Here is a 22,329-nt window from a genome sequence, read left to right as displayed (position 1 = left end):
GGTCCCTTCTCTACGCATCCTACTGGAGAGTCAAGTCCCTGAGGCGGAATGAACCCGTCGAAGGTACGAGCAACTCACTCTTCTAGACGAACGGCGACTCAACGCCTTGCACAACGTCCAGCTATACCAACGACGTATACAACGGGTATTCAACAAGAGGGTCAAACCCAAAAACATCCAAGAAGGCGACTTGGTCCTCAAGTCAGTTCGAGCACCATTACCCGTCGATCCGAGGGGAAAATTCAAACCCAACTGGGTCGGGCCATACCTGATCAAGAAAATACTTTCGGGGGGCGCAGTGAGACTGAGTGACCTTGATAACTACGTTATCGCCCCTTCATTCTTGTCAAAAATCCTTGCTTTAGTCCTAATTTTGGTGCATTTAATTGATAATTACTCAAGTTTATGATTAATTTTCCTAAATGAGTCTCACCGGATTATTTGCTAAGCTTTTTGTAGTGTTGCATGCTTCCCCATGCAAAACCGATCAACATTTGGTAGCCAAGGATCAAGATTAGCCTTGTCGGTGTATCTCTTCCCCTAGCCAGTGTATTGTGATCAGGCGCGGTGCAACTCAAGGGTAGTCGGTGTATCTCAATTAGCCTTGTCGGTGTATCTCCTTCCCCTAGCCTGTGCATTGTGATCAGGAGCAGTGTAATTTTGGCCAGCCGGTGTAACTTTCATCCAGCCGGTGTAACTAAGAGGCGGCCGGTGTATCGATACACCGGCTGGGAATAGTAACCGGGCTGTTTTTGAGAATTGCTTGTAATTTGATGTTTTTAAGCCCATAGTATATATAGAAAAGGTGCAACCTTGTAAGAACAACTTTCATAACACTTGTTTTTGGATCAAAAATTGGTTAGGTAGAGAAAATTGGGAAGAACATTGGATCTCATCTTGTTCTTAGTTTTGTGAAGAAATCAATTCAATCAAGTTATTTCCTTTCTTCTTTGTTGGTATATTTCCTTTTCTCATATTTATTTCTTTGTTTTAGTTGTTGATTTCTTACTTCCTTAGTTTATACTTCCCTTATTTTTGAATATTTACCTTGCTTGTGGTTAAAGTTACTTTCTTTATGTTTGATTGTTGTTGTTTTCACCATTGGTCATCTTTTTATTGTTCATCTTTTCATTGTTTCTCTTTCCTTTGTTCATCCTTGCTAGTTGTCCTCAAAGACTTAATCTTTGAGTTGATTGTGTTAAAGTTTGTGTCTTTTAGTTTGTTCATCCTTGTTATTCGATTAAAACCATCTTTCTTTATAATTATTGTTGGATTGTTGCATGTTTAGAAGTAGAATTCATCCTCTCACCATGTTTATGCTTAAAGACTCCATCTTTATTGTTTATTTTGCCTTTAGAAACATGATTAGTGAGTAGTCTCCTTCTAGGACTCGGTTTGACCCAATATGGGTAATTTCACTAATTAATCATCATTAAGGCTAATTTGTGGGGGAAATTGGTGAGGGTAGTTTAGAGGAATTTGCTTGCTTAAGGTTTGGTTTCCGGGTAGTGTCGACTTTTGACCCTTGTCCACCAACGGAAGTTGGTTAGGTTGTTAGTCGGATATTTGGGGACCGACCCTTGTCACCAACTAAGGTTGAGACCGGAAGGGAGAACCGAGGGAGGGTGCCTATAGGCTAGCGTTTGAAATCGACCTCCGGAAGGGGGAGTGGGATGACCCGGAATATGATGAGTGCTTAATGACCTTGACCATTCACTTGACCTCCTTGGGAAAATGCATGTTCTTGGGGTTGTCGGGTTTTGAGTTAGGGATACCGGCTTTCGAACCCGGGAGGGGGGGTTAGTCGGAGTAGCTAGTGTCCTATTGCGAGACCGGAAGGGAGGTTCTAGGCGAATTAGAGCCATCTCCTCCTTACCTTTCTAACCCTTTTCATTAGCCGAGACGATTAGTATGTGGAATTACTTATATTCGTGGGAGAACCGAGTTCTAGTCCTTCTCTCTATTTGATCTATTCTTTATCTTTTAGCTTGTTCTTATCTAGTCTAGTTTATAGTCTTTAAATTTGTTAGTTTAAGTGCTAGTTTGTTATCACCCTCTTTGTTATTTATCGACTTAGCTAAACCGGAGAATTAGAACGATTAGTACTCCACCTACTCCTTGTGGGATCGACCCTTTTAAGTGTACAACGATAAAATCGTGCACTTGCGAGGTTTAACTTGACACCATCAAGTTTTTGGCGCCGTTGCCGGGGAGTACTGCTTGATATTAATCGTTTTTGTTCTAGTTTAGACTAAGTCCTTTGTTACTAATCCTTTCTTTCAAGTGCTTAGGTCTTTTGCATGAGTAGGCGACAAAGAAGAGGTCAACCAACATATCCTATTGATCTTGAAATTGAAGCTACGGCAAGAAGAGTTAATTCTCTAAGAAGAAGGGGTTTTCTAGATACACCACCGGTTGAAGAAGGTAATCACCAAGAAACTACCGAAGTATTTGAAAATCCTTTTGGGGTTTTAGAAGAAGAACCTAACACCATGGGTGATCCGGTTCCGATAAGAGAGACCCGGTTCCGATAAGAGAGACTATGGCTCCTAAGCACATAGTCAATCCAAGCATCCAAAGACCGAGAATTCAAGCTAATAACTTTGAGATTAAAAATGCCTTGCTCAACCTTGTTCAAGACAACCAATTTGGAGGAGGTCCCTTGGAGAACCCAAATGATCATCTAAATGATTTCCTTGAAAATTGTGATATGTATAAGTCAAATGGAGTCTCCGATGACGCGGTTCGCCTTAGGTTGTTCCTCCGTTCTCTTAGGGGTTCGGCCAAGGATTGGTTGAAGAATTGTGACCCGGATTCCTTCAAGACATGGGATGAGTTGGCTTCGGCATTTTTGAACAAGTATTTCCCACCCTCAAGAACGGCCAAAGTCAAGAGTGAACTACAAAGCTTTACTCAAGAAGAGGATGAGACCTTATATGAAGCATGGGAACGGTATAAGAAGCTCCAACGGTTATGCCCTCACCATGGCATCTCCGAGGCCGAGTTAGTGAACAACCTTTACAAAGGGTTGACTCAAGACCTTAGGCTTTCATTGGATGCGGGATCGGGAAAAGGTGCCTTGGAAATTTTGGGGCATAAAGCGGCAAAGGAACTAATTGAGGAGATGGCCTCAAGAACTATAGAATGGGGAAGTGATAGGCAAATGAGAAAGGGCAAGAGCCCTCACATTGAGGCAAGTCTTGTCTTGTGAGTTGTGTGAGGAACAAGGGCACACTCCCATTAGGTGTCCCTTGATTGCACCCCTCCAAGAGGAATGCTATGAGCAAGCAAATGGAGTTTGGGAATCCACAAGTGCAAGGCAAGGGTTCAATAGTAACAACAACCAATTTGGTAATGGAAAAATAACTCATCCTTTCTTGTCTTATGCTTCACAAAACATTCAAAACCTAACCACTTCCTCACCGCAACAACAAAGGTTCAATCACAACTCTCAATTCCAAAGACAAATCCCACCCGGTTTCCAAGGAAAACAATTTGTCACTCAAAACCAACAACCATTTGGGGGTTTCAAGGGACAAAATTTCAACCAACCTCAAAACCAAAACTTTCAAACCCCTCAAAAACCTTCTTGGGAGCAAGCCTTTGAGCAATTGGTGATTGCCAACCAAAAAGTCGACTCAAAGCTTGACAACCACATTGCCTCACAAAATCGGGTTAATGATGAAATACGAGCATCCCAAAAGGCTACGGAAACTCATGTGGCCCAAATTTCTCAACAATTGGGGCAATTGGCTCAAAATCCGGGGAAGTTTCCGGGTAATACGGTTAACCCAAGGGAGATGAATGCGGTATTTTTGAGGAGTGGAAAGCAATTGGAGGAGGTTGAGAAATCTCCTAAGTGGAAGAGGAAGAGGGTGTCTAGTGAAGTAGTGAAAGAGCACCCGGTTGAAGTTGTGGAATAAGATGAGACTAGGGTGGAGAAGTCTAAGGAGGTGGAGATGGTTGATCCTCCAAAGCAAGATGAACCTATTGCATCTAAGGCCAAAGAATGTATTCCACCACCAAGGGAGTATGTAGCACCGGTACCCTTTCCACAAAGGCTTGCAAGGCCAAGGCTTGAGAAGAAATATGAGAAGTTCATTGATATTTTGAAGAGTATGAATGTCACCATACCATTTCTTGACATGATCACCGAAATCTCTAACTATGGAAAGTTTTTAAAGGAACTTGTGACTATGAAGAGAAAGAGTGAAGGGGTACAATCCGTTAACCTCTCTAGGGAGTGTAGTGCAATCCTCACTCACAAACTTCCTAGCAAACTTGAAGACCCGGGAAGCTTTTCTATTCCTTGTTCTATCTAAGGGGTGAAGATAAAGAGAGCTTTGTGTGACTTGGGAGCTAGTGTTAGCTTAATGCCTCTTTCCTTGTTTAAGAAGCTACACTTGGGAGATTTGAAGCCTTCAAAGATCTCCCTACAACTAGCCGATCGTTCGGTTAAGTATCCCTTGGGTGTGATTGAAGATGTTCCTTTGAAGGTTGGAAAACTTGTGATCCCATGCGACTTCTTTGTCATGGACATGCCCGAAGATAGCCATGTGCCAATCAATTTGGGTGGGCCTTGCTTGGCCACGGGAGGTGCTATGATAGATGTTAAGAGTGGAAAACTCTCACTCCAAGTGGGTAATGAGAAGATTGAGTTTGAACTCAACAATTCCATGAAGTCTCCTCCTACGGGCAACTCTTGTTGTAGGGTGGATATGGTGGAAGATAACTTGGATGAACCTAATTTAGGGCCTTCATTTTTGGATCCATTGGAAGCTTGTCTAACAAACGAAAAAGGAAAAGAAGAGTTGAAGCTTGAGGGTGGAGGGGATCACCCCAATGTGATCCCTCCCAAATTTGATTCTAGCACTAATACCCCTCCAAAAATGAAGTCAAGGGTTGAGAAGAAGAAACCAAAAAAATGGAGAAAGAAGGTGAAAAGAAAAGGGAAATGTGAACCAAGCCTTGAAAATGAAGAAGTTCTTGTCCATGACAAGAAGAAGCTTGAAGAAGAAATTGCCCGGAAATGGTCGGAAGTGCACCACGCCATAAGCGGTGTACATGAAGTGTTGTCAAATCTTGGAAGCTCTTACTCCATGGGAAAATTTGAAGTTGTTAAAGGGATAACGAGATTCCAAGAGAGGGATCCCGGTTGATTGAAGACTCTTTGATGAAGAGGTTTGGTGGAGTTACTTAACAACCACCACAATGTATATATTCTCCTTCTCTTTAATTAAGTTTTTATCGCATTTTGCATTTAGTGGCATGACCCAAATAGGAGTTAATCTAAATTAGCTCTCTATGCATTCATGTAGTATAGTTTGCATTGTCCTTTTAATTATTGCATATAGTATAGAGCATGCATTGCATTCTTATTTTTAAAATCACAAAAAAATTTAAAAATGACAAAAACCAACAAAAACATGTTCTTTTATTTCTCTAAATGCCCTCCCATGTTTATAAATAAGTGTGGGGAGGGCCTAAAAAAAACCAAAAACATGTCATTTTAATTTTCCAAAAACAAAAATACCAAAAATATGTTATTTTTATTTTCAAAAAATCAAAAATGCAAAAATATGTTCCTTTCTTTTTCTTATTCACTCCCTATGCTTTTGTCCATTGAGGACAATGTACATTTCAAGTGTGGGGAGGGAAATATCCACTCTTGTGAATATTTGTTTATATTTGTAAATGCTTATAAATTTGATAAAAGGCCTAAAAATTGAAAAATTTCTGAAAAATTACAAAAACTTTGCATTGTGTATATATGTTTTGTCTAACCTTTGGCATAGCACGTTGACCATTTGAGGCAAAAAGGAGACTAGAAGACCGCTTGGTAAACTCGTTCTTATCACTTTCTCCTTTTGCATTCTCTCTCTTTTTTTTATATTGTTGTATAATATGGAGGAGGATGGGATTTTTGTGCCTTGGATGTTCCTTCGGGGAACTTTGGATTGTTGGTGTTGATGTGTAGCTAGGATTAGCCAACTTGTTGCACGTTTCATTTCACGTTTGTTTAAACTTCCGCATGCATTTGTTCACATGTAAATATGTTTTGTATTTCCTTCATGTTGAATTGAGTTTGTATATAAATGTTTTGCATGAACACGGTCTAGGAAGGGAACCAAGTACCCCCATGATGAGTTATTGTGCCCAATTGTGCCTTTCCCCTTCCCGTGACTCGCACTCGTGACCTCTTAGTTAGCCTAGGGAAGCGGGCTTAACCAATGAGTTTAGACCAATCTTGTGAGACCTAGGACCGTAGACTAGACCTAAGGCTCGACTTATCTACTCAAAGGTAAAGGTAGAGCCTCCTAGGGTGGGTACATTCATACCCCGCTCTCATCTAGGTTTGAGAGTAGGCCTCCTCGCGAGGCGTGTCACATCAAGACGCATAAGTGTGTCATTGCGTCCTTAAACCATGAAATTGCATTACATTTTTGTGCACATGATATGAAGCAAAAGTCCATTTGCATATGAACCTCACATAGCCAAATAGCCTTGTTTTCTCCCTTCCATTATTTCCCTTTTTGATTCACCCCCTTGAGCCTTAGCCTATTCATTTGGCAAACCCACCAAGATAGCTACATTCCATAACCACCCTTCCTTAATCAAGAATTGGTCGGTTTTGTAGTTGTGTTGTAGGAGGTGATTTGGGTTATGATGGTGGATAATGTACGTGTCCACTCGGGTCAAAAGCTTGGTGTTTTCGGCATTGTAAATAGATAAGAGGTTTTGAAAAAGGTAATGAAAAACAAAATAGAAAAGTGAAAAAGTCATGAAAAATCTAAAAAATGAGTTACTTGTGTTGTATATATATTGTCAGGAAAAGAAAAAGGCAAGCAACACCCCTCCTCATCATTAAACGGGGTAGAAAAAGCCGTTGCTAAATAAAAGGGAAAATTGATGTTTTTCCAAAATGAGTCGGGTTTACACATTTTTTGCATGGCTTAGGAAACCGAGTCTTTGTTACAGTGTAGACGTTACCATTTGTTGAAATAAGAGGAGTACTTTTGAGTTTTTCCAATTTGAGTAGGGTTTATGCAATTTTTGCATAGTTTTGGGTGATCCATGCTATGTTAGGGCATAGACGTGTCTCATGTGTTGCAATAAGAAATGGGTTTAGATGTGTCGGCAATTCTTGATTTGAACTCCACGTATCCAAACGGTGCTTGCACCAATCCCGTTTCGACCTACTCCCTAGCCGCGTTACAACCCTTTGCTTCATATTGTATGCATTTTTATCATTGTTTGCATTTCATTGGACATAGGACGGTCTTACACATTAGATTGCGGGCACGTTTTCGCTAGTCGAGTTAGGTGAGTGATTTTGGTTACTTTTTGTCACAAAAATCACCTTGTTCTTTCATTGAGTGACGAGTGAAAACCGTGAGGATGTCGTTGCCTAGGTCCCCTTGGTCATGGGTCTTTGGGTTGAATCTCGTGTCGGTTTAGTAATTCTCGGCGGACTTGCTTTCTTCCCCTTACCCCGTTCTTGAATTCGTTTCTTGGACATTGGTCACACGAGGGTCGCTTGAGCCATGCTTAGGGGGTTGGCACCTCAATTGGCACTTCTGAGACGGTACTCCCGACCAAGACCGTGTTTTGTTGTTTGAAAAATCCGGCCACTTAGATGAGGAAAGTGGATCATTTTGTTAGATGCATTCTATTGATTAGTTACGTGCTTTCATAATAGATGCGTCGCAATTTTGTAGCAAGACCCAACTTGCCTTGCAATAGGGCACTTTCCCCTCATGAGTGTCAAATTGTGAGTTGAAGGGGCGTTGAGTGCGCTAATACTCGTTCGGATATTATTAGTTAGAATAATTAAGTGGTGCTTATATTGTGCATTCACTTTAGAATTGGTGTTTTGACTTGTATTGCATTTTGATCATACTTGAGCTTACTCGAGGACGAGTAAGGGTTTAGTGTGGGGAGATTTGATAACTACGTTATCGCCCCTTCATTCTTGTCAAAAATCCTTGCTTTAGTCCTAATTTTGGTGCATTTAATTGATAATTACTCAAGTTTATGATTAATTTGCCTAAATGAGTCTCACCGGATTATTTGCTAAGCTTTTTGTAGTGTTGCACGCTTCCCCATGCAAAACCGATCAACATTTGGTAGCCAAGGATCAAGATTAGCCTTGTCGGTGTATCTCCTTCCCCTAGCCAGTGTATTGTGATCAGGCGCGGTGCAACTCAAGGGTAGTCGGTGTATCTCAATTAGCCTTGTCGGTGTATCTCCTTCCCCTAGCCTGTGCATTGTGATCAGGAGCAGTGTAATTTTGGCCAGCCGGTGTAACTTTCATCCAGCCGGTGTAACTAAGAGGCGGCCGGTGTATCGATACACCGGCTGGGAATAGTAACCGGGCTGTTTTTGAGAATTGCTTGTAATTTGATGTTTTTAAGCCCATAGTATATATAGAAAAGGTGCAACCTTGTAAGAACAACTTTCATAACACTTGTTTTTGGATCAAAAATTGGTTAGGTAGAGAAAATTGGGAAGAACATTGGATCTCATCTTGTTCTTAGTTTTGTGAAGAAATCAATTCAATCAAGTTATTTCCTTTCTTCTTTGTTGGTATATTTCCTTTTCTCATATTTATTTCTTTGTTTTAGTTGTTAATTTCTTACTTCCTTAGTTTATACTTCCCTTATTTTTGAATATTTACCTTGCTTGTGGTTAACGTTACTTTCTTTTTGTTTGATTGTTGTTGTTTTCACCATTGTTCATCTTTTTATTGTTCATCTTTTCATTGTTTCTCTTTCCTTTGTTCATCCTTGCTAGTTGTCCTCAAAGACTTAATCTTTGAGTTGATTGTGTTAAAGTTTGTGTCTTTTAGTTTGTTCATCCTTGTTATTCGATTAAAACCATCTTTCTTTATAATTATTGTTGGATTGTTGCATGTTTAGAAGTAGAATTCATCCTCTCACCATGTTTATGCTTAAAGACTCCATCTTTATTGTTTATTTTGCCTTTAGAAACATGATTAGTGAGTAGTCTCCTTCTAGGACTCGGTTTGACCCAATATGGGTAATTTCACTAATTAATCATCATTAAGGCTAATTTGTGGGGGAAATTGGTGAGGGTAGTTTAGAGGAATTTGCTTGCTTAAGGTTTGGTTTCCGGGTAGTGTCGACTTTTGACCCTTGTCCACCAACGGAAGTTGGTTAGGTTGTTAGTCGGATATTTGGGGACCGACCCTAGTCACCAACTAAGGTTGAGACCGGAAGGGAGAACCGAGGGAGGGTGCCTCTAGGCTAGCGTTTGAAATCGACCTCCGGAAGGGGGAGTGGGATGACCCGGAATATGATGAGTGATTAATGACCTTGACCATTCACTTGACCTCCTTGGGAAAATGCATGTTCTTAGGGTTGTCGGGTTTTGAGTTAGGGATACCGGCTTTCGAACCCGGGAGGGGGGGTTAGTCGGAGTAGCTAGTGTCCTATTGCGAGACCGGAAGGGAGGTTCTAGGCGAATTAGAGCCATCTCCTCCTTACCTTTCTACCCCTTTTCATTAGCCGAGACGATTAGTATGTGGAATTACTTATATCCGTGGGAGAACCGAGTTCTAGTCCTTCTCTCTATTTGATCTATCCTTTATCTTTTAGCTTGTTCTTATCTAGTCTAGTTTATAGTCTTTAAATTTGTTATTTTAAGTGCTAGTTTGTTATCACCCTCTTTGTTATTTATCGACTTAGCTAAACCGGAGAATTAGAACGATTAGTACTCCACCTACTCCTTGTGGGATCGACCCTTTTAAGTGTACAACGATAAAGTCGTGCACTTGCGAGGTTTAACTTGAGACCATCAAGTTTTTGGCGCCGTTGCCGGGGAGTACGGCTTGATATTAATCGTTTTTGTTCTAGTTTAGACTAAGTCCTTTGTTACTAATCCTTTCTTTCAAGTGCTTAGGTCTTTTGCATGAGTAGGCGACAAAGAAGAGGTCAACCAACATATCCTATTGATCTTGAAATTGAAGCTACGGCAAGAAGACTTAATTCTCTAAGAAGAAGGGGTTTTGTAGATACACCACCGGTTGAAGAAGGTAATCACCAAGAAACTACCAAAGTATTTGAAAATCCTTTTGGGGTTTTAGAAGAAGAACCTAACACCATGGGTGATCCGGTTCCGATAAGAGAGACTATGGCTCCTAAGCACATAGTCAATCCAAGCATCCAAAGACCGAGAATTCAAGCTAATAACTTTGAGATTAAAAATGCCTTGCTCAACCTTGTTCAAGACAACTAATTTGGAGGAGGTCCCTTGGAGAACCCAAATGATCATCTAAATGATTTCCTTGAAAATTGTGATATGTACAAGTCAAATGGAGTCTCCGATGACGCGGTTCGCCTTAGGTTGTTCCCCCGTTCTCTTAGGGGTTCGGCCAAGGATTGGTTGAAGAATTGTGACCCGGATTCCTTCAAGACATGGGATGAGTTGGCTTCGGCATTTTCGAACAAGTATTTCCCACCCTCAAGAACGGCCAAAGTCAAGAGTGAACTACAAAGCTTTACTCAAGAAGAGGATGAGACCTTATATGAAGCATGGGAACGGTATAAGAAGCTCCAACGGTTATGCCCTCACCATGGCATCTCCGAGGCCGAGTTAGTGAACAACTTTTACAAAGGGTTGACTCAAGACCTTAGGCTTTCATTGGATGCGGGATCGGGAAAAGGTGCCTTGGAAATTTTGGGGCATAAAGCGGCAAAGGAACTAATTGAGGAGATGGCCTCAAGAACTATAGAATGGGGAAGTGATAGGCAAATGAGAAAGGGCAAGAGCAAGGATTCTAATTCGGTTTTGAATGTGGAGGTTAAGGGAATGCTAGATGAACTCACCCAACAAGTTGCTTTGCTAAATTTAAAACCTTCAAGCCCCGATATGAGGCAAGTTGTCTTGTGAGTTGTGTGGGGAACAAGGGCACACTCCCATTAGGTGTCCCTTGATTGCACCCCTCCAAGAGGAATGCTATGAGCAAGCAAATGGAGTTTGGGAATCCACAAGTGCAAGGCAAGGGTTCAATAGTAACAACAACCAATTTGGTAATGGAAAAATAACTCATCCTTTCTTGTCTTATGCTTCACAAAACATTCAAAACCCAACCACTTCCTCACCGCAACAACAAAGGTTCAATCAAAACTCTCAATTCCAAAGACAAATCCCACCCGGTTTCCAAGGAAAACAATTTGTCACTCAAAACCAACAACCATTTGGGGGTTTCAAGGGACAAAATTTCAACCAACCTCAAAACCAAAACTTTCAAACCCCTCAAAAACCTTCTTGGGAGCAAGCCTTTGAGCAATTGGTGATTGCCAACCAAAAAGTCGACTCAAAGCTTGACAACCACATTGCCTCACAAAACCGGGTTAATGATGAAATACGAGCATCCCAAAAGGCTACGGAAACTCATGTGGCCCAAATTTCTCAACAATTGGGGCAATTGGCTCAAAATCCGGGAAGTTTAAGGGTAATACGGTTAACCCAAGGAGATGAATGCGGTATTTTTGAGGAGTGGAAAGCAATTGGAGGAGGTTGAGAAATCTCCTAAGTGGAAGAGGAAGAGGGTGTCTAGTGAAGTAGTGAAAGAGCACCCGGTTGAAGTTGTGGAAGAAGATGAGACTAGGGTGGAGAAGTCTAAGGAGGTGGAGATGGTTGATCCTCCAAAGCAAGATGAACCTATTGCATCTAAGGCCAAAGAATGTATTCCACCACCAAGGGAGTATGTAGCACCGGTACCATTTCCACAAAGGCTTGCAAGGCCAAGGCTTGAGAAGAAATATGAGAAGTTCATTGATATTTTGAAGAGTATGAATGTCACCATACCATTTCTTGACATGATCACCGAAATCCCTAACTATGGAAAGTTTTTAAAGGAACTTGTGACTATGAAGAGAAAGAGTGAAGGGGTACAATCCGTTAACCTCTCTAGGGAGTGTAGTGCAATCCTCACTCACAAACTTCCTAGCAAACTTGAAGACCCGGGAAGCTTTTCTATTCCTTGTTCTATCTAAGGGGTGAAGATAAAGAGAGCTTTGTGTGACTTGGGAGCTAGTGTTAGCTTAATGCCTCTTTCCTTGTTTAAGAAGATACACTTGGGAGATTTGAAGCCTTCAAAGATCTCCTTACAACTAGCCGATCGTTCGGTTAAGTATCCCTTGGGTGTGATTGAAGATGTTCCTTTGAAGGTTGGAAAACTTGTGATCCCATGCGACTTCTTTGTCATGGACATGCCCGAAGATAGCCATGTGCCAATCATTTTGGGTAGGCCTTGCTTGGCCACGGGAGGTGCTATGATAGATGTTAAGAGTAGAAAACTCTCACTCCAAGTGGGTAATGAGAAGATTGAGTTTGAACTCAACAATTCCATGAAGTCTCCTCCTACGGGCAACTCTTGTTGTAGGGTGGATATGGTGGAAGATAACTTGGATGAACCTAATTTAGGGCCTTCATTTTTGGATCCATTAGAAGCTTGTCCAACAAATGAAAAAGGAAAAGAAGAGTTGAAGCTTGAGGGTTGAGGGGATCACCCCAATGTAATCCCTCCCAAATTTGATTCTAGCACTAATACCCCTCCAAAAATGAAGTCAAGGGTTGAGAAGAAGAAACCAAAAAAATGGAGAAAGAAGGTGAAAAGAAAAAGGAAATGTGAACCAAGCCTTGAAAATGAAGAAGTTCTTGTCCATGACAAGAAGAAGCTTGAAGAAGAAATTGCCCGGAAATGGTCGGAAGTGCACCACGCCATAAGCGGTGTACATGAAGTGTTGTCAAATCTTGGAAGCTCTTACTCCATGGGAAAATTTGAAGTTGTTAAAGGGATAACGAGATTCCAAGAGGGGATCCGGTTGATTGAAGACTCTTTGATGAAGAGGTTTGGTGGAGTTACTTAACAACCACCACAATGTATATATTCTCCTTCTCTTTAATTAAGTTTTTATCGCATTTTGCATTTAGTGGCATGACCCAAATAGGAGTTAATCTAAATTAGCTCTCTATGCATTCATGTAGTATAGTTTGCATTGTCCTTTCAATTATTGCATATAGTATAGAGCATGCATTGCATTCTTATTTTTAAAATCACAAAAAAATTTAAAAATGACAAAAACCAACAAAAACATGTTCTTTTATTTCTCTAAATGCCCTCCCATGTTTATAAATAAGTGTGGGGAGGGCCTAAAAAAAAAACCAAAAACATGTCATTTTAATTTTCCAAAAACAAAAATACCAAAAATATGTTATTTTTATTTTCAAAAAATCAAAAATGCAAAAATATGTTCCTTTCTTTTTCTTATTCACTCCCTATGCTTTTGTCCATTGAGGACAATGTACATTTCAAGTGTGGGGAGGGAAATATCCACTCTTGTGAATATTTGTTTATGTTTGTAAATGCTTATAAATTTGATAAAAGGCCTAAAAATTGAAAAATTTCTGAAAAATTACAAAAACTTTGCATTGTGTATATATGTTTTGTCTAACCTTTGGCATAGCACGTTGACCATTTGAGGCAAAAAGGAGACTAGAAGACCGCTTGGTAAACTCGTTCTTATCACTTTCTCCTTTTGCATTCTCTCTCTTTTTTTTATATTGTTGTATAATATGGAGGAGGATGGGATTTTTGTGCCTTGGATGTTCCTTCGGGGAACTTTGGATTGTTGGTGTTGATGTGTAGCTAGGATTAGCCAACTTGTTGCACGTTTCATTTCACATTTGTTTAAACTTCCGCATGCATTTGTTCACATGTAAATATGTTTTGTATTTCCTTCATGTTGCATTTAGTTTGTATATAAATGTTTTGCATGAACACGGTCTAGGAAGGGAACCAAGTACCCCCATGATGAGTTATTATGCCCAATTGTGCCTTTCCCCTTCCCGTGACTCGCACTCGTGACCTCTTAGTTAGCCTAGGGAAGCGGGCTTGACCAATGAGTTTAGACCAATCTTGTGAGACCTAGGACCGTAGACTAGACCTAAGGTTCGACTTAGCTACTCAAAGGTAAAGGTAGAGCCTCCTAGGGTGGGTACATTCATACCCCGCTCTCATCTAGGTTTGAGAGTAGGCCTCCTCGCGAGGCGTGTCACATCAAGACGATAAGTGTGTCATTGCGTCCTTAGACCATGAAATTTCCTTACATTTTTGTGCACATGATATGAAGCAAAAGTCTATTTGCATATGAACCTCACATAGCCAAATAGCCTTGTTTTCTCCCTTCCATTATTTCCCTTTTTGATTCACCCCCTTGAGCCTTAGCCTATTCATTTGGCAAACTCACCAAGATAGCTACATTCCATAACCACCCTTCCTTAATCAAGAATTGGTCGGTTTTGTAGTTGTGTTGTAGGAGGTGATTTGGGTTATGATGGTGGATAATGTACGTGTCCACTCGGGTCAAAAGCTTGGTGTTTTCGGCATTGTAAATAGATAAGAGGTTTTGAAAAAGGTAATGAAAAACAAAATAGAAAAGTGAAAAAGTCATGAAAAATCTAAAAAATGAGTTACTTGTGTTGTATATATATTGTCAGGAAAAGAAAAAGGCAAGCAACACCCCTCCTCATCATTAAACGGGGTAGAAAAAGCCGTTGCTAAATAAAAGGGCAAATTGATGTTTTTCCAAAATGAGTCGGGTTTACACATTTTTTGCATGGCTTGGGAAACCGAGTCTTTGTTACAGTGTAGACGTTACCATTTGTTGAAATAAGAGGAGTACTTTTGAGTTTTTCCAATTTGAGTTGGGTTTATGCAATTTTTGCATAGTTTTGGGTGATCCATGCTATGTTAGGGCATAGACGTGTCTCATGTGTTGCAATAAGAAATGGGTTTAGATGTGTCGGCAATTCTTGATTTGAACTCCACGTATCCAAACGGTGCTTGCACCAATCCCGTTTCGACCTACTCCCTAGCCCCGTTACAACCCTTTGCTTCATATTGTATGCATTTTTATCATTGTTTGCATTTCATTGGACATAGGACGGTCTTACACATTAGATTGCGGGCACGTTTTCGCTAGTCGAGTTAGGTGAGTGATTTTGGTTACTTTTTGTCACAAAAATCACCTTGTTCTTTCATTGAGTGACGAGTGAAAACCGTGAGGATGTCGTTGCCTAGGTCCCCTTGGTCATGGGTCTTTGGGTTGAATCTCGTGTCGGTTTAGTAATTCTCGGCGGACTTGCTTTCTTCCCCTTACCCCGCTCTTGAATTTGTTTCTTGGGCATTGGTCACACGAGGGTCGCTTGAGCCATGCTTAGGGGGTTGGCACCTCAATTGGCACTTTTGAGACGGTACTCCCGACCAAGACCGTGTTTTGTTGTTTGAAAAATCCGACCACTTAGATGAGGAAAGTGGATCATTTTGTTAGATGCATTCTATTGATTAGTTACGTGCTTTCATGATAGATGCGTCGCAATTTTGTAGCAAGACCCAACTTGCCTTGCAATAGGGCACTTTCCCCTCATGAGTGTCAAATTGTGAGTTGAAGGGGCGTTGAGTGCGCTAATACTCGTTCGGATATTATTAGTTAGAATAATTAAGTGGTGCTTATATTGTGCATTCACTTTAGAATTGGAGTTTTGACTTGTATTGCATTTTGATCAAACTTGAGCTTACTCGAGGACGAGTAAGGGTTTAGTGTGGGGAGATTTGATAACTACGTTATCGCCCCTTCATTCTTGTCAAAAATCCTTGCTTTAGTCCTAATTTTGGTGCATTTAATTGATAATTACTCAAGTTTATGATTAATTTGCCTAAATGAGTCTCACCGGATTATTTGCTAAGCTTTTTGTAGTGTTGCACGCTTCCCCATGCAAAACCGATCAACATTTGGTAGCCAAGGATCAAGATTAGCCTTGTCGGTGTATCTCCTTCCCCTAGCCAGTGTATTGTGATCAGGCGCGGTGCAACTCAAGGGTAGTCGGTGTATCTCAATTAGCCTTGTCGGTGTATCTCCTTCCCCTAGCCTGTGCATTGTGATCAGGAGCAGTGTAATTTTGGCCAGCCGGTGTAACTAAGAGGCTGCCGGTGTATCGATACACCGGCTGGGAATAGTAACCGGGCTGTTTTTGAGAATTGCTTGTAATTTGATGTTTTTAAGCCCATAGTATATATAGAAAAGGTGCAACCTTGTAAGAACAACTTTCATAACACTTGTTTTTGGATCAAAAATTGGTTAGGTAGAGAAAATTGGGAAGAACATTGGATCTCATCTTGTTCTTAGTTTTGTGAAGAAATCAATTCAATCAAGTTATTTCCTTTCTTCTTTGTTGGTATGTTTCCTTTTCTCATATTTATTTCTTTGTTTTAGTTGTTAATTTCTTACTTCCTTAGTTTATACTTCCCTTATTTTTGAATATTTACCTTGCTTGTGGTTAAAGTTACTTTCTTTTTGTTTGATTGTTGTTGTTTTCACCATTGTTCATCTTTTTATTGTTCATCTTTTCATTGTTTCTCTTTCCTTTGTTCATCCTTGCTAGTTGTCCTCAAAGACTTAATCTTTGAGTTGATTATGTTAAAGTTTGTGTCTTTTAGTTTGTTCATCCTTGTTATTCGATTAAAACCATCTTTCTTTATAATTATTGTTGGATTGTTGCATGTTTAGAAGTAGAATTCATCCTCTCACCATGTTTATGCTTAAAGACTCCATCTTTATTGTTTATTTTGCCTTTAGAAACATGATTAGTGAGTAGTCTCCTTCTAGGACTCGGTTTGACCCAATATGGGTAATTTCACTAATTAATCATCATTAAGGCTAATTTGTGGGGGAAATTGGTGAGGGTAGTTTAGAGGAATTTGCTTGCTTAAGGTTTGGTTTCCGGGTAGTGTCGACTTTTGACCCTTGTCCACCAACGGAAGTTGGTTAGGTTGTTAGTCGGATATTTGGGGACCGACCCTTGTCACCAACTAAGGTTGAGACCGGAAGGGAGAACCGAGGGAGGGTGCCTCTAGGCTAGCGTTTGAAATCGACCTCCGGAAGGGGGAGTGGGATGACCCGGAATATGATGAGTGCTTAATGACCTTGACCATTCACTTGACCTCCTTGGGAAAATGCATGTTCTTGGGGTTGTCGGGTTTTGAGTTAGGGATACCGGCTTTCGAACCCGGGAGGGGGGGTTAGTCGGAGTAGCTAGTGTCCTATTGCGAGACCGGAAGGGAGGTTCTAGGCGAATTAGAGCCATCTCCTCCTTACCTTTCTACCCCTTTTGATTAGCCGAGACGATTAGTATGTGGAATTACTTATATTCGTGGGAGAACCGAGTTCTAGTCCTTCTCTCTATTTGATCTATCCTTTATCTTTTAGCTTGTTCTTATCTAGTCTAGTTTATAGTCTTTAAATTTTTTAGTTTAAGTGCTAGTTTGTTGTCACCCTCTTTGTTATTTATCGACTTAGCTAAACCGGAGAATTAGAACGATTAGTACTCCACCTACTCCTTGTGGGATCAACCCTTTTAAGTGTACAACGATAAAATCGTGCACTTGCGAGGTTTAACTTGAGACCATCAGACCTAGACGGGGAGGATTTTACAAACCCAACCAACCTAGACCAACTCAAGAAATACTACCCTTGAACCATAGCAACCAACGACCTAGCCTAGTTTTACAACTAGCAACCACCTCAACCCTTTTCAAGTCAAGTTCCTCAAACGCGTTCTGATTTGATATTGCATGTTTTATCGAGTCTCAGTTGCGGCACCTTGCCCGTTCCAAAGGCCCTTTGATCTGTCAAAGGCAACATCCATTTGCACTAAAACAACAAAAACTCCTGAACTACGAGCATGGTTTGATTTCACCTCTTCAGGTGGATACGTAGGCAGTCCCTCTTATACATGAGGGATACAACCACAAAACCCAATTAAATATACAAAGCATTTTGAAATACGATCATGGTTTGATTTCACCTCTTCAGGTGAATACGTAGGTAGTCCTTTCTTACACAAGAAGGATACAACCATCCCCATAATCAAAAAACATCACCCACATAACAAAAAACATCCCCATCAAAAAAAGAAGAGGGAAAACCATTCCCCTTTCCCACAAAATACAAAAATAAGCCTTTCTCCCTTCCTCCCAAAAATCCCACTTTCCCAAGTGCAAACGTTTAGGACGATTCAAATCGAATTGCCTTTACAAAATGGATGGAAGAAACAAGTGTTCACAATTCTTGACACAAGCAATCCTCTTATTTAATTAATAATGGGAGGGATTACAATTTCAACAACAAATTGAGCTCGATGAGTCTACAACTTGTCAAAGCTAAGGTGTCGACTAAAACACCTCACGTAATAAAACTAGCACAAAACACACAATAACTAGCTAGTACAACATAATAAAAACTCACAACAATAATACAACATAATAATAAAGTGGGTAATGGAGGTATTCACTCTTCCATTTTACCCTTGCCTTTTGCCTCGGGGTACATCTTCCCCTTGTTCTTCTTGTTGGCCCGCCTAGCATGGATTTCCTCCTCGGAACGGATCCTCAACGGATCTAAGACGGCGACGGCCTCCGGTCTAGCACAAGACCCCATGTTCGGCCCAAAACGAGCCCATGCATGGCCCATCATGTTCTTGGGACCCGAGCTTCTCCTCTTTGGTGGTCTTCTCACATCGGTGCTAACCCCATCAACATATTCCTCAAAGAAGGCACGGTTGGCCTTGCCAACCTCTCGATACTTCAAGTCGACAACCTCGTCCTTATGGAATTTGGACCTCTCTTCCAAGGACGGAGCTCGTGACCACTTGACATAAGCGGGAGTCACCCATGACGTGGAAACGGGGTTTGGTACCTCCCAAAGCGGCCGAGTGGCCCACCATCTTTCGAAGACCTCCACAAGCTCGGAGTTCCAGAAAACATTCTCTTGGACAAGGATATCTTGAGCGGGCACCTTTTGTTGACGCCCCATTTGCCTCATGAGCCTTTCGGGATAAATGAAGGAAGTAACCTTCAAACCCACCACCATCAAAGAACGAGGGCTAGCACCCGAAGCGGGCAACCCCGTGAAGGACCTCAAGTGCCACCATGGCACCACCCAACGGATGTGAGGACCACCCTCCTCCGCCAACCTTGTGACCCAAAAAGCCTCGATAGAAGCAAAGCTATCCGAGTACAATTTATTCCTCATGGTAAGGTGACGGAAGGAATAAGAAGAATCCACCGGAGGCTCTACATACCTTAGCCTCTCCAATAGCCACACTTGGAGGATCCTTGGGGATCCGAACGAAGGAGCTTCTCCACAAGGGCCTTCCTTCTCCAAGGCTTGGATGACCTCGCCAAGCACCAACCACGATGGATCTCTACCATGCTCCATTTGCTCAACCACATGAATAAGGGTCATTCTACCATAACATTTTGGCCCCTCCTTCTTTAAAACATCAACAAAGAGGTACACATGAACAAGGCAAAAGGCAAGAGCCCTTCTCCTAGCCACCTATGAAATATTGGCATCTAATCGGTTTGAAAAGATGTTGATAAAAGCCAACATATCCACACCATGAGGAGCAAGGAGGAAGTTGACTTGACTCGTCGACAAGCCCAACATGGAACGGAATTTCTCCTTATAGCACGACCGAGTAGGAGGAAGCACCGGAACACAACCCGGCCACCCACCACTGGCTCCAACTTCTTCGGCAAGAGGACAAATTTCACCCTTCGGGAAGACGAAAACGTGGTGTTTCGAATCCCAAAATCGAGAACATGCTTCGAGAAATGAGGGTTGCACCTTTACTTGACGGAGCGCCAACAATTGACCAACTCCCATGCAAACGAGTTGATACTTTTCGGGAGGCGACAAATCCCGGCACTATTGTCGCAACGCATTCTCAAAGGCATCCATGAAATATTTTTGTGGATGAAGAAGAAGAGGTTTTGTAGACATGTTTTTGTGTTTCGGATGATGAAACAATGAAGCGCAAACATCACTATTTATACAAAACGATCAGTGCGTTTTTCAGAAAAAGGGGAGAGCTGGCTTCCATCGCCAGACAGCTCGCGCTCTTTAGGCCTTCCCCAGGATTCCCGCTTTTGACTTGTTTCTTTCAAGTTGTGTTTTCTCCTGACACCTCAAACCTCCCGCCAGGACGCTCGCGCCTCTACGAGATGATCCAAGACCTTTTGTGTTTCCTCACACTCATATTTCCTTGTTTTCGCGTTTTACGAAATCCGACACGGTTTCCATGACGCAACTTTAAACATACGGATTTTTCTTTCTTTTTTTAAGGGGGAAGGGCTAGTCGCCTCGATCCGCGACGGATCGTTTCCATGTAAGTCGAAATTCCGAAAAATTTTCGCTTTTTCAAAATTTTCCACCAAAATAAAAATCGAAAATTGATAACACGACATCAGTTTTCCTCTAAAATTCAAGCACTCACTAATTCGAGTCTTGACCTCAAAAATCAAATATGCTCGTAAAAATATTTTCTAAAAATTCTTCCCTAACGGATTGAGTTTGAATTTTTTCGAGTCACAAATCAATTTCAACATTTCGATGCAATTTAATTCAAGACACGACTTAATTGCTCAATTTTCAAATTAATTCCTTTTGGGAGTCCAAACATGACGACTTGTCGCGAAAATTTTCAAAATTCATTTCATTTTTCAAAAATCATATCATTTCAAATTTTAACTTCAAGTCATCTTGGTTAATTTTTGTTTTTCAATCAAATGCTTTTACGTGTTTGCGTTTATGCAAATGTTCTATCTGTTGCCTATTTTCTACACTAACGATGCAGAAACTGGTGCAAAGCAAAAGGAGAATTGACAGCCGACATCGCTCCTCCGAAACACGACACAAAAAAAAAAAGCCAAAATCACAAAATGAACCACAATCCAAAAACACATATATACAAACCGCCTCACGCAAAATACATCGACACTCGTTTGATACGGACAACTGACCGTGCAAACAGGACCCGCTCTTTACATCTATCATACGAGACATCGGCCTAAAACAACCATCTATCATACGACACGGCCTAAAATAACCATCTATCATACGACAACGGCCTAAGACAACGAACCGGGGCTATCCGCCACCTACCGAACTAAACACTCTCTATCCTCTCAAACAGAAAAGAAAGGGAGCAACACAAGAAACAGAGGAGCAAAAACGAAAGCAGAGGTGGTTACCATGACGGTAATACCTCGTTCCTGCTCCACGACAAAAAGAAAAATGATGCCTGGCAGACTTCAGACGACACGACAACCGAGGATCGTAACTCAGCACGTTACCCCGACGTTGACCTCCAATCAGCGGAATTCAAGAGTGAAAGAGGACCATGACAACGGACACTACTCCGATGTTGGCCTCCAATCACCAGAATTCGACAACGATCAAAAGTGGAAACATGGGATAACACGCCCGTATTGAACCCCACTCATCGATCATCCGAACCTCTGCAGACAACGACCAACGATCGATACCCGATCATTGGCCGGACAAAGGCCGCCAGGGAGAAACACAACCAAGCCTGTAACAAAAAACTAGTCATCCCTTCCCTTCCAGGATCATCCTCCTCTTCCAAAACCTCCACGACGGACCCCATAGGTCCCAAATGGTACCCTGCGATCAAAAGAATAAACAAAAAAACGTCAGCCGAAATTTCGGCATTATGACGGCGTAAATTGGACGAACCCAGAACAAACAAACAACCTGCAAAGCAAAGCAAGGGCAACCCCGCCCAAATCCAACCAAACAAAACAAAAACAATTCACAAAAAAAAAGGCACAAAAACGACTCGCCCTTCTTTTCAAACAAAAGACGAGTCAAAACAAGCACAGGAAAAAAAACGGCACCCCAAGACCCACACGAGGTCCGCCAACAACCCAAAATACATTCCCAACGCAATGAGGAATTTTTCTATGGCTCAAAAAAGCAGTTTATACGCCAATTTGAGCACAAACCGGTCAAAAATTCCAAAACGACCGCAAAGAGGCAAACTTGATTTTATCACGCCTCAAGGTGACATAAACTACCAATAAGGTCCATTTCAAGGCAAACTGACTCAGTTCAAGCTCAAACAGGCGCTTATTTTGTCAGACATAAGACTGTCACAAAAGGCAGAAATTCCAATTTTGCCCACAATACCCAACAAAGGTCCACAATGGCAAATACGGTCTTTCTCGACTACAATGCAACCTAGTGGGGCCCATTATCCAAGCAAATAAACTTGACATTGTGAGATGAGATGGTTTCTCCACCTCACTCACGTTTTTCGAACATAGGGAGCGGGAACGGGGACCAAAATGCAAACTAAAAGCACCCGTATACTCGTAAACAGGTTTCTAACCTAATGCAATCATCAATTTCACTTGAAATGGGCTCAATCAAAAACGCC

General features: G+C 41.4%; 1 protein-coding gene and 2 non-coding genes across 3 annotated transcripts; 1 reads left to right on the top strand and 2 right to left on the bottom strand.

Annotated features, from left to right (window-relative positions):
- Positions 1 to 2,884: 2,884 nt before the first annotated feature.
- LOC141589346 (small nucleolar RNA R71) lies at positions 2,885 to 2,991 on the bottom strand. The gene has a single exon (XR_012520288.1). It is a non-coding gene; the product is annotated as a small nucleolar RNA R71 (small nucleolar RNA).
- Positions 2,992 to 10,494: 7,503 nt separating this feature from the next.
- Positions 10,495 to 10,601, bottom strand: LOC141589345 (small nucleolar RNA R71). The gene has a single exon (XR_012520287.1). It is a non-coding gene; the product is annotated as a small nucleolar RNA R71 (small nucleolar RNA).
- Positions 10,602 to 12,071: 1,470 nt separating this feature from the next.
- Positions 12,072 to 12,527, top strand: LOC141588532 (uncharacterized). The gene has a single exon (XM_074409970.1). The coding sequence runs from the start codon at positions 12,072 to 12,074 to the stop codon at positions 12,525 to 12,527; it is 456 nt and encodes a 151-aa protein (XP_074266071.1).
- Positions 12,528 to 22,329: the final 9,802 nt, after the last annotated feature.

This window comes from Silene latifolia, chromosome 6 (assembly GCF_048544455.1).
Source record: "Silene latifolia isolate original U9 population chromosome 6, ASM4854445v1, whole genome shotgun sequence".
Lineage (NCBI taxonomy): Eukaryota > Viridiplantae > Streptophyta > Magnoliopsida > Caryophyllales > Caryophyllaceae > Silene > Silene latifolia.
This window is presented reverse-complemented; position numbering and strand designations above follow the sequence as displayed.